Source organism: Podarcis pityusensis (assembly GCF_964106645.2).
Source record: "Podarcis pityusensis genome assembly, chromosome: 9".
Taxonomy (NCBI): domain Eukaryota; kingdom Metazoa; phylum Chordata; class Lepidosauria; order Squamata; family Lacertidae; genus Podarcis; species Podarcis pityusensis.
This window is the reverse complement of record NC_138034.1, coordinates 26086578-26103459: the sequence shown is the minus strand read 5'-3', so window position 1 is coordinate 26103459 and position 16882 is coordinate 26086578. Positions and strand designations below refer to the sequence as shown.

The 16882-nt window shown below is 39.9% G+C and overlaps 1 protein-coding gene across 34 annotated transcripts in view; it reads right to left on the bottom strand.

Moving 5' to 3' along the window:
- SORBS2 (sorbin and SH3 domain containing 2) overlaps positions 1-16882 on the bottom strand; it is a gene marked incomplete at its 3' end in the record, with an annotated part of 186285 nt that overhangs the window by 78337 nt on the left and 91066 nt on the right. For 21 of the 34 annotated variants that reach the window (XR_013990350.1, XR_013990352.1, XR_013990353.1 and 18 more), the window contains 4 exons: positions 9436-9485; positions 5919-6011; positions 3208-3234; positions 738-862 (listed from right to left, as the gene is read on the bottom strand). Coding sequence is in view for 15 of the 34 variants with exons in the window: in XM_081020453.1 (XP_080876579.1) it covers positions 738-862; positions 3208-3234; positions 5919-6011; positions 9436-9445 (255 nt within the window). Of the gene's footprint in view, positions 1-737; positions 863-3207; positions 3235-5918; positions 6012-9435; positions 9489-16882 lie in introns of all 34 variants that reach the window. The other 13 variants (XR_013990360.1, XR_013990361.1, XR_013990362.1 and 10 more) reach the window with 5 other exon arrangements.

The following is a 16882-nucleotide window of genomic DNA, read 5'->3' as shown; positions in this document are numbered from 1 at the left end:
ACAAATCCAGCCAATGGTTTTGAATCAGGCCTCCACATTCTTCATTATTCCAGATTGTAAACATTTTATTTTGATGTTTGGAAAGCCAGGATGGATATATTAATTGCAAATTCATTGTGAGGTCAATACTGACCCATTAATATGAAGCATCCCCCTCTTGGGATCAATATTGCTAGTTATCACCTTTAAATTATAGAGATGAAAATTAACAAGATAGATCACTGGAACCAACAGACTGTTCTGATGGAAATTGATGTATAGCCCCTTAAATTTTCTGGTCTACAGTAATAGAAACAGTGTGTGTGTGTGCGTGCGTGTGCACGCGCACGCATGCGTGCATTTGTGGGTGAGTGGGGGGGGGAGTATCTTAAGTAATTTGTAGAATGGGTGAATGTTTCAAATTTATGTCAAACTCTATACTTTGGGCTACAAAAATAACTGTGCTGTTGTTCCAACACCAGGCATATGTTTCAACCTGATGAACACTGCATAGCTGTGCTTTACTCCTTGAAAGGAATTCAGTGCATGAGTGAAGCAGCAGCTGTGCATCCAAACCAGTATTTGTATGCACAGCCAAAACAGAGATCATACTACAAACCAATGCAATAATGTCAGGAGAGCACCCCAAAAGCGATAATCAAATGGAAACTGCCTCTCCTTACTTCATGAAATCACAGTATTAAACTTTAGAATTTCACATAATCTCAGAGTGTGAGTCTGCATATCTGCCATTTTACCTGAGCTGGCGATCTCTTTTCTTGTAGGTTTGGCCGGACACTTCGAAAGCCTTTTGCTGCAAGAGAGGAGCTGCTAGTGTCGCCATTCAGTGTTTCTCTACTCCCACTGTTAAATGATCTCCAAGCTTTTATATGAAAAGAAATCCAAGCAAATTTATTTCTGACAAAAGATTTGCTTTGATTATGTCAAGTAACTGAAATGAGCTCTACAATGACTGGAATCAACATAATATAGATGATGTGGCACAAACGTGAAAGAAGTCTAAGGGATATAATGCAAATACGTCAATAACAAAGGGTACATTCATACTATTTGCAGCCAGTCTGCCAGATTACAGTAGAGGAAGATGGCAGACAAGTGCTGGTCCATTCCATTGGCTCAGTTGGAACCAATTGCCATTTGGATCTTCCTCTCCTATAACTATCTTCCTAAGTGGTTAGGCAGTATGGTCATTAATGTGACTTTATGGGGGGAAAGTGCCTGTTTTTGCTTGTTTTGCTGTTCCCTCTCTATCCTGTCCTGCTTTAAATGATGCCCTGTGCTATTTTTCTAGAAAAAGAGGTCCCGGAACTCACCTCCCTTGTTCGTTTTTAATTGCAATGGCGCCCACCTGTGAGGTGCTGGAACTGAGTTCTGGTGCATTATGGCTGGGGGGAAAACCCCTAATAGGACTATAGGCCTACAGGCACAGGCTATGTTGTTTTTATAATGAATATGTATAAAATGCCTAGAAAATACTAGACATGACAACATCATGGGAAGCCAGAAGCAGTTCTGCTGAGCTCCTGACTAGGTCAGGATTTCATGATGGTGTTGCTTTCTATTGTTTTTCTTTATATAAGTCTCTTAATCCCAAAGTCTTTTACTCAATTTACCTACTGAATTCAAGGGGACTTGAAATGAGGATCTATGTATGGGATTGCACCGTAAATATAGTGTAGCTGTATATGCCTGGCAGGTGAGGAGTCTAGGTTGCAATTGCCTCTGGATTATGAAGCTTAACTAGGGGGCCCTGGGCAAATCAGTACCCTTCAGCCAAATCTATGCCTTAAAGTAGCTATGTGGAGAAAATGAGATAAATCCCACATATGGATTATAACTGTTGGGAGAGGAAAGGCTAGTTCTAGATTATTCAGATAACACTAAAAAACAAATGAATGCTCAAATCAGAACAGCATTCCCAGATGCTCCAATCCTTCAGCTTTTGCTTATGTCGTTTACTTATTTGCCACACTTGGTCTGGTTTTTACATGCATCTGCCCTCAGTCACTTCAGGAGAATGCATGGGTACTCCATTTGTACAAGCCTCCTAGATGTAGCTTCCAGCAAAAATGGCTGCCACCATGACTTGTTTTGCCACTAAATGATACTCAAGAGATCTATGGATTCCTTGTGTTGCAGAAGCAGCAGTCAGTGGCATGGAGGGGTTGAGGAAAACTTGCAGCATAATGATATGTCATATGTTGAACATTCCTAGGGAAAAGTCACGGGGCTGGTATTTTTCATGGCATTTCTGTGGCATTCATGACGCTCAGTCCTGTCCTTGAACAACAGGTATAAGCTGGAGCAAAGCTTTTAAATTTAAATTTTGTCATAGGAAGGTGCTTCCTGCTGAATCAAAGCACTGGTCCACCCAGCTCAGCAGTGGGCATACCAACTGGCAGCAGCAATCCAGGGTGTCAGGCAGGAATCTTCCCTGGTCATATTTGTAGTGCCTTTAAGTTTGAATTTAGGACCTTTTGCATGCAGAGCCTGCGTTCTACCTCCAAACAGTGATTTGGTTGTAAGGGTATAGTTTGCCTTTGACTCAGATGCTTGGCAAACACTGACTTGGAGAGGTGAAGAAACGCAAAGCGTATACGCAGTACATAGCTTCCTTTAGGAAGATGGAAAAATTCAGAACTATAAGCTACCCAAAAGAGATGCTGTAGGATTAGATTGATCGCTGCAGCTAGCAGCTTTATTGTTGGCTAAAAGGACCAGTAAAGCCCTTATTAACTGAAAGCCGTTCCAAATTATATCTCATGCAGCAGTACAGTCTTTCTGGTGTAAGGTTACAGAATTACCCATTCTATGCCCACCGGCACCTTAAAAACATCCTGTTATACACCTGCAAGAACAGATTTCTTCTGTTTCGCTACCACTTTGTAACTGAGGATAATGAGTGCTTTCTGCTCTAAATTACATAGAAATGTTGGTATGTAATGTAGGGTCTTTTTGGATGAGTGGTCTGCATTTAAAAAAGCCATTATAAAAGCAAAAAATTAGGTTATCATCCATTATATAAAGGCCAGCAAATGTAAAAGAAAGCCTTTCACACATATCAAAAGTCTTTAGTTCAAGATTTAGAATCTCAAAATTAGTACAGTATGGCTAGAGAAACAGTGGGGAGGGGGTTTAAATGCATGCCTTATTTATTCCACTCACAGTGTTGTTATATTCAGCTTAAAATAACAGCAACCCATTTACCTGAATCTGGTGACTGAGAATCAAGTCCTAAAGAAAGAGAACATCAAAGTTAATATGTGGAAAGCACAGTTAGCATTCCTACTTTATGCTTTGATACCACTGTGGTAGACAAGGGGTAATTCACTTACCAAAAATTATTGGCACACATACTTTAATGACGCTTACTATACCGGCATATGTAGCCAAGGATCTTTTTTTCTAAAGACCACAATCTTAAGCATATTTAAGTTGGGCATAAGCACTGCTGAGCTCTGAAGTAAATTTTGCTAAGTAAATATGCACAACATCAGACTGAATGGCTCATTATGCCATTTTTGCTCGGTCAAAGAGCCCTCTAACCTTCATTAAAGTTATGTGGCCCAAAACAAGAGTGAACAAGCATAACACAACAGCACTTTTGCTTCAATTTCACACTGGTTCAGTTTGGATGAGACATTAAACCATAGTTTAGCACTACACAAGTGAGCATCAGACACATATACTCCTTTTTCCGCTATGTTCAGAAGCACATAATGAGCACAGTGCCTCCTTAACCTAGCATAACCTATTATGCTATTATTAACAACCCAATATCATAAACTTATGTGCAGACCAGGGGAATTGGACCCATATGACCTTGCCAGGTCAATTTGTTTTAAGAGATGCCAGCAATAGAAAAACCATTCAAATCTCAAGGTAACTAAAAGCATTTTGGGACAAGTTAGGGGGAAACTAAACTAAGGCAGGGCATTCTAACGTTACTATTGTCAGCAACATTGTCTGTGACCTTACTGATAGACAATGTATGAACCTCTGCCATGGTGCCCTTCTTCATAGAAATTGATTGAAATCCCTGCTCCATTGTTAGTCTTTGATCAATTATGTGAGGGTGCTTTAAAATGCATTAGAAAATTTTTTATAGACAATTGCAGAGGATTTGTTCTATGGCGGGCATAGGCAACCTCGGCTCTCCAGATGTTTTGGGGCTACAACTCCCATGATCCCTAGCTAACAGGACCAGTGGTCAGGAATGATAGGAATTGTAGTCCCAAAACATTTGAAGGGCCGAGGTTGCTTATGCCTGCTCTATGGAATCAGTCTCTTTAAAACAGCTATATGATAGTAGTTGTAGGCTGAAAAGGGCATGTTCTTCATGAGGCAGTGCCCAATTTACCCTTTGCAAATTTCCTTATGTTAGCTTAGTAAGGAGCTACAAAACATGCATTGATTAACTGAAATTCCACTTCTCTTCTGCTACCTATGCACAACTTGGGCGAGTGGAACACAGGTAAATAAATCAATGCTTATGGCTCCATTAATTTACACTTTCTGAAGGGTACACTTCAGGGCTACTGTGGTTCTGCTTTATTTTGTATTAGTTTTATTGCTGTTTTATTAGATAGAAATTAAATGATACTATTCTTTTTCAGTCCATGTCATTCTCTAGTTGCTTTCCAGAGCTATTGTAATTGAATATAAAATTGTAAGAAGACTTTTCTCAACTTTACAATTAAGGTGACTATTAACAACACTAATGATTTATAGCTGGATATTTTACTGAGATCTGTTTCTGTTGATGAATATTCGTCTAGGTATGTTACATTATATTGCATAATTAATCTGTTTACGGTGAAAAGCCAGGACAATGAAGCTAGAATTGTCACTTTAACATTCTTCATTTTCTTGGGCTACTGCCAAATGCAAATCTTTAAAAAGCTGCTTTTAAATGTTTATAGCAAAATGGCCACAAACCTTTAAGTCCAACATGGTTTCTATTACTTTGGCATTGGAAAAGTGTACCTTTAAAAAGTATAAGCTGCACTGACTTAGCAAAACTTACCCAAGGGTAAAATTCAATGGCCAAACTCACATTAATTTCTGAAACCTGGTTTATGGTTTCTAACAGCCAAAGGGAAGGATTTCATCCCAGTATTCTGAAGAGTACTGAGAATATTGTAAATGCTACATTGCTTCCAATTTGGCGATGATGCATGAAAACGTCTTCCTATAAAAATTTGGCCCGGCATTCATATATCTTGTAATATATACTGACTGGCGTTACAGGACACTTGCGCTGTCATTTTATGGAGAATATTATGGTACTTTCCTTCTTCCATTCCCAAGGGATTTCAATCAGTTTCTAGCTAAGCAACCACAGTGATAAAATAGAAAAAAATGAATTAGTACTACTAACTTAGTCCCACTTAAAAAATTCTGTGCCATTGTTCGTACACTGCCAGAGACATCAGTGCATAGTAGAAGTATGGATGGATACCCCATATCTCCCCTCTGCTCTTTAAAGAACACCTCTGCTTGATTATGGCTCCAGTTCACATGATCACTCTCCCTCAAATGGGAGTGGGAAGCCCATTGATTTCAATGGGTCTACTCTGAGTATGACTTGGTTCCATACTACTCAAAAGCTATTATTTCACATGAGCTCTGGTGTGGAAAATAAGTTCTGGGCCTGAGCCCAGATAACCTCTCGTTCAAATTAAGGCATGTGCACTGCTGGTCTAGTTCTCAGTGGACACAGCCCAGAATGCCTGAAAAGTTCCCACAAGGACATAGCTTAAGATTACATCAGCAGGACAGAAACATTTCGTAATAACAGTTGTGAGCAGCAGCTGCAGCCACATTCATTATCAACCATGATATTCAGCTCCAACACTGTACAGAAACCATGACACAATGGCACCCAAGTGGGACATTCCATGGTTAATATTTAATACCTGCTGTCAATAGGTTTGGAGAACTCTGAACTCTCTTCACGGCTGTTAATTTGACAGACATGGCAGCACGTTTGCGAGCACACCCACCACTATCTGAAAGCACAAAATGACACAGGCCCACAACATAGAGAGAGCAAGCACATGCAACACAGATCAAGTGGAGTTAAGTGAACTATGTAAATGTGGACATAGAACTCATGCGGTTAGAAATTGCTGTTGATCTTCTGGGTTTTGTACATACATACCGAAGGGCTGGGGAAGCTGTAGTTAATTATTACTGCCATTCCAAAGAATACCCAAGCCAAGATAGATTTATCATGTGCTTTCCAGTACTGGAAAGACCACTTGTTGTGTGTACCTAACTCACCACAAAAAGACTAAAACGGAAGATCAAAATTGACACAACATTACTTTTTCAATAAAGAACACACTGCGTGGCCCTAAAAAAGATTTGAGTTATAAAGTAGGATTTGTTGTGTGATTTCGTATGTTCCTTCATGGAATACTTTGATACAGATTACTAAAATGGGTGTCTTCCCCCTATGTGTAACAGGAGATATCTAGGAACAAACTAAATTGTGTTGTTACAGGACCCTCTCCTTCTAAGTGCCTTCCAGATAAGAAAGATAGATAGATAAAAGAGAACATTTATATTTCATTTAAAGTTAGTACAGAATGGGGAGAAGACTCTAATCCTCTAGAATGCCACATTTTTAATGTCTGGCAGTTCTTTGTATCTTTCCTTTGACATCTGTGCCTATACCCTGGATGGACAATGATGAATACAAAGGTCTTGAATTCATTTTGTTCCCTGAAATACTGGGGGCATCATGAGCTGCAAAGTTGCCTGCGTGTGCTTTTGGCCAACCTGCAGGCAGTAGTGTTCTCTTCCCCCAAGGTATTTGCACATTGCTGAAACAGGCAATCCTGGGTAAGTTTGCTCCTAAGGTTGGATGGGCCTTGCAAAGCAGAATATAGCTGAAGGGACAGCAGAAAACTCAACCATCCTTTGGGTGTGTTGGATCCAATAAAAATCCCATCTCAGCAATTTCTAGCTGCTCAATCAGGTGTAATTTATGTGGCCCGTTCTTTGCAAGGGAACAGCCAAGTCAGCATCATGATGTTGGGCCACGTTTAAAATTGCCAGCTCAGGGAATGTATGCTCTTTGTAGTCATCTGAAGGAGAGCATCTATTGTGAGCCCAGATTTAGAATAAAGCTGCCACTAACAGGAAGATCATATTGGGTGTCTTAAACACATGGCTACTATACATCCCATACTACATGGCACAACCTCTCACTGCATAATTATACAAAGTACAAGAGTTGTGGTGATCAATCCTAATCCTATGCAAGGAGAAGGAACCTGTCTACACAGGGCATGTCTGCTAAAGCTGAAGGGAAACTCAGCTTCATTTGATCACAAATTCTCTGCAGCTGCAAGCCAAAGTTTCTTCAGCACCAAGGGCAGGTAACTTTAAAGGGGAAAGAATCCATGCAAATTCATTAATTTGAGTATTCAGTGCACTGAAGAGTGGGCTTCCTAGCAAAAGTAGCTGGAATACGGAGCAGTGATGGTGGCAGAAGGAAGCCTCTAGAGTGCATGCTACTGTTAAGTTTAGAAAATGCTCTTCAAAACTGTGGGTGGTCTTCCTTTGCCTGCTGCTGCGTTACAGAAACATATTGGATAAATCGCAAGAAGTTTGCATCATCATGATTTAACAGTAACAAAGTTAAGCCTCACAGATTTTTGCAGTCTCTGGGGGCTGTGTGTGTGTTTGCTGTGGTTTGTATTTATGTCTTTCATTTATTATACAACAGTTGGCTTCTTTAATCATTTTTAAATTAGATGCATTTATCACACATATTATCCTCGTACATTCCTGCCTAAAATATTTATTGGAGGACACTAAAGATATATTTAAGCAAACTAAGTTTGACCCATTCATTATCCATCTGTGGGGGAAAAAAGGCAGTGAGTCTGCAGATTGCCCAGACATTTTGTGGTGAAGAGTCCTTTGAAATTCTTTGAAATTTTGTCTGCTTAGAAGCCACCAGGATTTACGCACAGCTTGGACAACAACTCACTTGGATTTTAGCCAATTTTGGGTGCAACACTAACCCCACTTACCTGGGAGCAAGCCCCATTGAATCCAATGGGGCACATTGGATTCAATGGGACTTACCTCTAAATAGACATGGTTAGAATTGTGCTGTTAGTCACACTGGTGATAGTGGCACCACTAATAGAAGCTATTCCTCAGTGTTAAGAATATACTTAGATTCTGTCATAGAAATTAATAGGATTTGGGCCAGTTCTTATGTTACAGCTACAACATGGTTGCCACTCCCCTAGTGATGTAGGATTGCAGAAACTGCACCCATTTTGTGTGTGTGTGTGTGATGTAGGACAACCTTGGTTCCCCAGGTGTTTGTTGTTGGACTACAACTCCCATCATCCCTGACCACTGGTCCTGTTAGTTAGGGATAGTGGAAGTTGTAGTCCAACAAACATATAGAGACCCAAAGTTGAGAAAGGCTGATGCAGAAAGAAGCAAACACGCTGTTCAATATTTGAGGCCTTGCTTCCAGTTCACTGCTGACTTAAGTTCAGAGGGAGGGTAGAAGGAACACAATCTTTTTGGTTAAGGTGCCAATGCTCTGAAATACTCCATCAATACTGAACTACTCCATCAATGGCTTCCAAAATTTGGCTCTATAAAAAGATTTATTTATATATTTTTTTTTGCAGAAGCTTAACTGGTAACCTGTTATCTAGGATGATTCTATCATAATTTTATTTTATCATGCCCTTTGATAGTGTCTTGATTATTTCTATCACTCTGTTGTTAGTTGATTTGAGTTCCCACCCAGTGGGGGGAAAAAGCAGAGTATAATTTTTCTAAATACATATGGTAATCCAAACAGGATTCATGACCATCACTAACTACCACATTTTCTGACCCATGATTAACGTTAAACATAGTGGTCTCAAAAGGCAAGTATGCAATGTATCCTAAACTGAATTTTAGGAATATGAATAGGTGTTTAAAAATGCACCAATAAATATACGAATTTTCAGCAAAGTATGACTGTGATCCTATACAAACTTGCCTGAGAGTAAGTCCCATTTAATTCAATGGAGCTTACTTCTGATGTCTGGGATTGCACTGTAAGTAAGTCACAGCACAATCATTTTAGAATTAAACAGCACACCATAAACACAAGTGTCTTGATTTATGCCACTGTGTTGGACTATGTACATGTGCATTGTGCCCCAATATATTTTACTAAATACCAGAAAATATATTGAAATGGAACACACATGCATATGCATGTATAAATCCATATATTTATACATAGCAGGACATATAAGTAGATACACATAGATAAGTCATCTATATTTTTTACAGTTATTATTTGAAGCAAATTAGGATAGTTCTACTTGCATTTGAACAATATGCTTAATGAAAGAGTTTAAACTTAATATCCCCTGCCCCACCATAGACATTGCATACCTGTATTCATTTTGACTCTGGATGATTTGCTGTTGAAGTCTTCAGTTTTCCTGTCAAACACAAAAGCAATCTATTAATTTATCACAAGGGCATAAAATGTTTTTGAGGTGGTGGTGGAGAGTTACTGGTAACTCTACATCTTGTCAATGATTGCTGTATTTGGCTTTCATTGTGTGGTGGTAGGCCCCCGATATGCTTCTATACAAATGTAATTGTGATGTTTCACCCTCTGTTGTGTTCTAATCACATGCGTACTAATTGATTACAAACTTTGTCCGGAACTGGAAAGGATACCCTATTTGGGCTGCAATCCCAAAAGGAGAATATTCCCTAGAACATAGCGTGGCATTTATGAGGAAACATTCCTAGAACGGCACTGCATGTTGTCTAAATTCACACTTCCAAAATTGTCCGTAACTTAAAGACATTTATTTATTAGAACAGTTTTTACTTAATTTTTAATATATGCAATGCTTCAGCCTGGATGGCATAACATAAAAGACCAAAACCACCATTACTTAACATGTAAGTATCAAATAAAACCCAAAGAATTTTGATAAAATGAACAACAGCAGCAACAACCCCCGTAGTCACTCCAACAAAACAGTACAGCTTTCATGATCCAAATGCCTGGACAAATAGGAAAGTCTTCACTTACACTTAAAAATGTCAACTGTAAGGGAAGATGTGATGCCCCCCACCAGGAGCAAGTTCCATAACTAGGGTGCCCCACCAGTAAGGCCCTCTCTCAAGTTACCACCCTCCTAGCTTCTGCTGTAGGTGGGACAATCAGCAGGGTCTTTCTTGCTCCCTGCAGCCCTCAATCAGGTGGATGTATTGAGGGGAGTAACAGCAGAGACCAAGGCTCTGTTTTGTACTTTTGTAAAAAGGACCATGAGGTCATATGTTGGTTTTTACAAGGTGCACATTATGTTTCAAGCGTTAATGTTGCGTTTTGAATGTGGTTAGGCTGAGGCAGTTCTTTCTATGGGCTGTGTAAGAATTACTGCTTCTGAAGACATCGATTCAACACAGTAAAAATCACTGAGTGCAAGGAATGCTGAATCAGGTCCCAACCGAGCCTGCCAGATACTTAACATGCACTGAAAGCAAATTATAAATACATTAATCCAAGACGTTGGAAGGGTTTCAGCATCTGTGGTATTCCATTTGGGGACTTGATGCTCCATGGCATTCAAAACACAAACGAAAACACAAACAAACAGGAAACAAGCCATGAAATAGCAACTAAAAAGGAGCCAGAGTGATGCTATCTAAAGGCTGATAAAATTGCTTTTAACTACGGATGATGTTGTGACTCTGTTTATTGCATATAGTGCTGAAGTAAGCAAAACTGTGTCAGGAACACAGGTAGGTGCTACCGGTGATGTTACATCCATCAAGGATTCTCCCCCATCCCCCTGAATAGAATTTTGGGATTTGTAAGAAGCATGTTGCTTCTGGGTTACCTCAGCCTATTAGCATCCAGGCACTTTGGGACAAACTATTGCAGTGTTGGCTGCTGCCCATTGGGACTGGTAGAACATAAGGCAGGAGGCCAACAGTAGATGGAGCCACAGCCAATGACAGGTGGAGCCAGGACCAGTGATGGCTGGAACCAACTAATTGTAGTTTTGTTCCCATTTCTCCCTTTGCTGAGTTCTACAAGGGCAACACTGAGTCTAAGGAGGAGGAGGCTGACAGTCAGTGCCACCCTCTGAACTTGTAGGTAAGAAGCCAGCAAAGGACTTATGGTGGCTAAGGGTAGATTGAGGTGGTTGGGTGCAGTGCTTCAAATGGACTTGCCTCCATTATACATGACCACTGGACCGTTTCTATCTGTGCAATTGGAACTTTTATAGGTGCTACCTAGGCTGGATCTAGACACATCCAAGAAGTGATTCAGTTAAATGCATTGTAAACGTTATACAGGGGAATCCCGTTGGCAAAAGACTGGACTCCACAGTGCCATCTGGTGTCACAGTGTTATAACACATATAAAGTGTTTTATCTTTACAAATGTAGCTGAGTCCCTGGTGTTCATTTTGAACCTGTTGATTGATATTAGGCAGGGCCTCTTAATTGTACTGTTTTCAATGCCTATTACAAAAAAGAGGGAATTGGTTCAAGCCTATCTAGCCATGTAAATTTGACATGCAATTCTATGTTATTTATTTTGAATGTGTATTTTAAAAACTGATTTCATTTCCATTTTCAAAAAACAAATAAGGTTAACTTCTTTTTAATATACGATTTTCACAGTAATTTTAATGTATGTTTTATGCAAGCCACGTTGAGGCTTTGATGATTAAGCAGTTTGCAAATTTGATTAAGTAAATAAAAATGAATAATAGGAAAGAAGCACCCCATTCTAGAAACCTATGACTCTGCAGAATGCCAGCTGACATGAACAGGGATTCTGATAGTAAACTCCTTGGGTTGTCAGCCTGCAGAATGCACACTGGATGCAGCCCTTTGAATCTCTCCCTAATGCAGGCAAAAAGGAAGGCATGCATCATTCTGCCATGGTCCTGCTGCCTGCCTCCTTCCACACCAGCTGTTCTTTACTGAAGAAGTAAAAACAGCAGCAGATGAGGTGAGGGTAGATGGCAAGTCTGGGAAGAGAATGGTTGGGAAGAGCAGAAGCAGACATGTCTCTTTCTCTGAGGTTCAGGAGATCTGGGCTGCAGCCCCATACCCATTTGGTTCTGGAAGACATGTATAGGACTGCACTTTTAAAGGACTGTGTCCAGTGATCAGTTTTTCAGATGGTGGAAACTCCACAACTTCCACTGAACTGCCAATCACTTGGCCTTTCTACAGTGACACTCATGTAAGAAATACTGAATATATTAAAAATAAAATAAATCAATTTGTCTAACAAATAGGGAATTCTGACAATTCAAATCATTTTTCAATGGCCATGAAAAATACTGTCCGCAACACAAGAAAAAAGCATAATCTCCTTCATCATATTTAGAGTAAAATAGCTGCCTTCTATATAAAAGCTTTAGCGCAGACCAAGGTGAATAATAAAGAAACGGACAATTGCAGGAATTCATGGAATGCCTAATAAAATTTCTTTTCATTCAATTTAGAAAGAAACGAGACTCAAGTTAGCCCATCAAATTCTCCCCAATTATTCAAAGATTAAAATGAGAGTCCAGTCTGTTTTGTTCTATTTCAATAAACAGTCTTTGATTGTAACGCTGGTTTCCTTAACAGCCACAAATTATTCCTGAAAGCATCAGATTCCTGGAGTGTTTCCTCGCTGCTGGGGAGACAACATTTTAAAATGTTCTGTTAGCTGGGAACTGAACAAACAGTAGCACCATGAAAACAGGCTATAAAATGCAATGCTACACACCAAGCTTCAGCAAAGACACACTGAGTACAGAACTCTTTGTACAGAAGGATGTCAGCATGATTTTTACTGAGAGCTTTAATTCGTTTACATAAACTGTATTTAGCTCAGCTGAAGTTATATATGGCATTATTAGAGTGCAAAAATGTATAGTGGACATGTTGTGTTCTGTTGTGAAGATGATGCTGTCTTGTCTTTCCTCAGTAATGGACTGGATGAGAGCCAACAAACTGAAGCTGAATCCAGATAAAACTGGATGGATGGGAGGTTGCCTGCTCTTGATGAGCTTACATTTCCTCTGAAGGAGCAGGTACACAGCTTGGGGGTGATTCTGGATCTATTGCTGTGGCTTGAGGCTCAGGTGGCCCTGGTGGCACAGAGTACCTTCCATCAGCTTTGGCTGGTAGCCTAGCTGTGCACCTATCTGAACAGAGATAGCCTAACATCTGTTGTCTATGCTCTGGTAACCTCTAAGAGAGATTTCTGCACCTCAATATAGGTCTGACTGCTTCTGAATATGATTCAGAAACTTCAGCTGGTGCAGAATTCAGTGGCCAGGTGGCTCATCAGGGCATGATGGTTTGAGCATATAACTTATGGTTACCAGATTTTTTTCAATGAATCCGCCCGCCCCCCTTTTTTTTCAAGCTGAGTAGCTACAGGGAGTCAGTAGTGGGGATGGTGAGGCAAAAGACCCTGGACCCAAGCATCATGCATATTGTATAAAGGTGCAAAGCTCTGCTTTCGCACCCTGTGAAACATAAATGCACAGAGTTTTTTTTAAAAAAACTGGGAAATGGCTGGCCGGCCGCAACTCCCGAGCCTGTCCTTTTAAACTGTGTGTGTAGGCAGAGCCTTCTTTTTGTTCGTCATTGTTATTCGTTCTTTATATAATGTTTAATGCTGTATTGTGTTTTAATATTCAGCTGGGAGCTGCCCAGAGTGGCTGGGGAAACCCAGCCAGATGGGTGGGTTATAAATAATTTAAAAAATAAAAAGAAAGAAAGAAAGAAAAAGTTATTATGGTATGTATTTTTGTTTTTTAATATTGAAAGGCGCCCTGTGTTCTTCAGACAAAGGGCAGTTTGGAAACAACAACAACAACAGGCAAATATAAACTAAGGGGGGAATCTATTAACTGTGGTAATTTATATACTGCCTCACAGTTTAGAAAAACAGTTCTAAGCAGCTTACAAGCATTTCAGACATGACACACGGTCTCTATATGGACAATGGAGAAGATGGGACATCACGAAATATCAGATGTGCCCTGCATCTGAGACTTACCGGTATATTTATTACTCTACATAAACATCCAGAATTTTGCGCACTGAATGAAGAAACAAGTCTGCCACCCTTACCACCATCGAGTGACACCAGGTGATCTGATGGAAAGAATTCAAGGTAAGACAGACTGTTGTACTTAAAGGATGTGTTTGTGTTAACTGAGTATGCCTCAAGCCACTGGACTGAGTAGAAATGCTGGGCAGACTTTGCGCCATTACACTATCCCTTTTAAGTGAAAACAAAGCAACAGAGCATAAAGGCATTTGACAAGCTGTGTGCTGAAAGGTGGCAATTTGATCCTTGACCTTTAGTGCTGAAATGTGCTAAGTCCTGTCTATTTATATGGATTCCCGACCACTCATGCCCAAGATATTTAAGCCATTTTTCTGAAAACCAAACCATGTGTGTCAGACCAAAAATGTCAAGGAAGTGACACAAATTGACAGCACAACATGCACATTTCATGGGTGGTTTTTATAGCTGCAAAAATAGGTCTTTACAGTGAAGCAAATAATAAAGAGTTCTTTTTAGATTCTAAGTATCTCCAACAAATTAGGGTTTATTTAGCCATTCAGATGGTGCATGCAATTTTTTTGGCTTCAAAATTAAACAGGAAGAAAACAACTTTTGAATAAACACTTACTTCACATTCACAGCCTGAAATTTGCTTTATATTATCTGGCTTCTTCATGCTCCCATGCATTCTTTCATTACCCAAAATTAATTGGACAGTGGTAATCCTTGGACATTGCTTCTTCTTTTTGTCTACATTATGTCAAAAGGGTCTGGCACATATAGATGTGCACTGTCAATTAAAAAGTGGCCAGGCACAAGCTCTCTAAAACATGGGGAACAGACTGAGAGTCCTTTCTGGTTTTGTGCGTTTATTTAGACATTTTTCTTCTTCTCCCCCCCCCCCATCAAAATATCAAAGAATCAAGTAGCTGCTTCTCAGACATATGACACTGCCTTCTCTAGACATTACAAACAGTTAGCTTAAAGTCCAATCCACAGATGCTCCTGCAGCAAAAATGAATTTAATAACAGCCATAACAGCTTGTAATCTGTACCATCATGCCAGATTTGAAAGCCAACTCAGGAAGATGAATTGGTGCACTAACATGGCTTGGTTCTGCTACTCTGGTGATTGCCAGAAGGTTTGGAGCAGGAGCCTTGGAGACCAGGTGCTCGTTTTCTACTCACTGGAGCGCAAAGGCAGCTGGTGTCTTCTGCAAGGAAGAAATGAACCATGCAAAGCCAATGAGTTATTAAGAGAAAGCTCATGGAAATCAAGGATTGACTCTTTGCTCTCAATACTGTCAACCGGCAGAGATGGGGAAAACATAGCCAGTCATTTCCTATGGTTGGGAAGTGGGATTGACTCTGGTTCTCCACTTGTTGATTTATTTTGTGGATGTGTCCAAGAGGAACAATTCCCTCCCCTCCCCAGCACTTTCCCTTAGGAAAGTCTACATCTCACTCTGAATATTTAAGTGATGAAATTTTTAAGATCCAACTTAGAACGCTTGCCAAGTAAGAATGGTCAAGTTCACTTTTAGAATGGGGTGGTGACCTCTTGGCCATTCAGATGTTGTTGGGCTCCTACTCCCGCCAGCATACTCAGCACAGCTGGTGGTCAGGATGATGTTAGACAGCATCTTCTGGTTCCCCACCCTGGTTTAGAAAAGTTAGCCCCTTTACCCTGCTGTGCTTGAAACAAAAAGAAAGCAGATTGTATAATCAGCTGTTTAAAGAGTAACTCAAGCATGCCAGCCTCTTTCAGTCTCTGAATTAGACACAAGCAATTCCACAAAATGTTGCTTTGCCCTAGTGAGGCTCTCAAACTAAGTTTGTTGTCCCGACTTTGAAGAATCTAGTGGTTTAGCAAAATGATTGCGGCAGTGGCACTCAACTTATGTGAGGTCACCTTAAGTGCTGCCTGAAAAAACCCCTCAAGAATTTAGAAGCAGTAACACAATACTGTCTATGTTGTGGACACAGTGTGTGCGTGTGACCCTCAAGACGGAGCTAAGCCTATTTACGCTATTAAAAACTAAAAGCTGCATGCATTATTATTAGAATCACACAAGATGTCAGGGCAGTCTGTCCTCCCAAGTATGACTGCAGTGCCCTCACACACTTGCAGCACTGACCGTATTTTACATCAATCCAATGGCAATTTTGACAGCACTTGCAATTTTCAGCTACGTGAAGACCTCCAAAACTCACAGACCTTGCTTTTGCTGTTAACCCAACTTGTACACATAATGCTGCCTCCTGTTTTATACCTAATATAGTCCTGCAAGTCTTGTCACTATTAAAAGCAAAATATCTGCTATTCTGCCCCCCTATGAATAGCCAAAGTAAACATGACCACGAAAATTAAACTTGGCAGGGCTGAAAAACTCACATGATTATGAACAGTTAAAATAACTGCTTGGCTTTAACAATTGCCAGCAGTTAAGCCTAAAAACCTTGGAGATTTACTTCATTTCAAGCCTGAACTGAACCAGTTATTTACTTGTTTCTTCTACCATTGTTCAGATTCAACATTTATCCATAGCTACCCTTTCAATTTTCTTCTAATTAATTAATGATCAGGAATGTTGTAAAGATTTTATTCCAGTTAACATCTTAATTAGTGACCAGGAATAAGTTGCATCAGCATTTAGTTGCTGAAAAAGCAGAATGAATTAAAACAAAGGAAATCTGCTAATACTCTTAAGAACACTAATTCATAGAGATCTGTTGAGATAGAAAGCCTTCAATAAAATGTGATTTACCAGCCAAATTAGG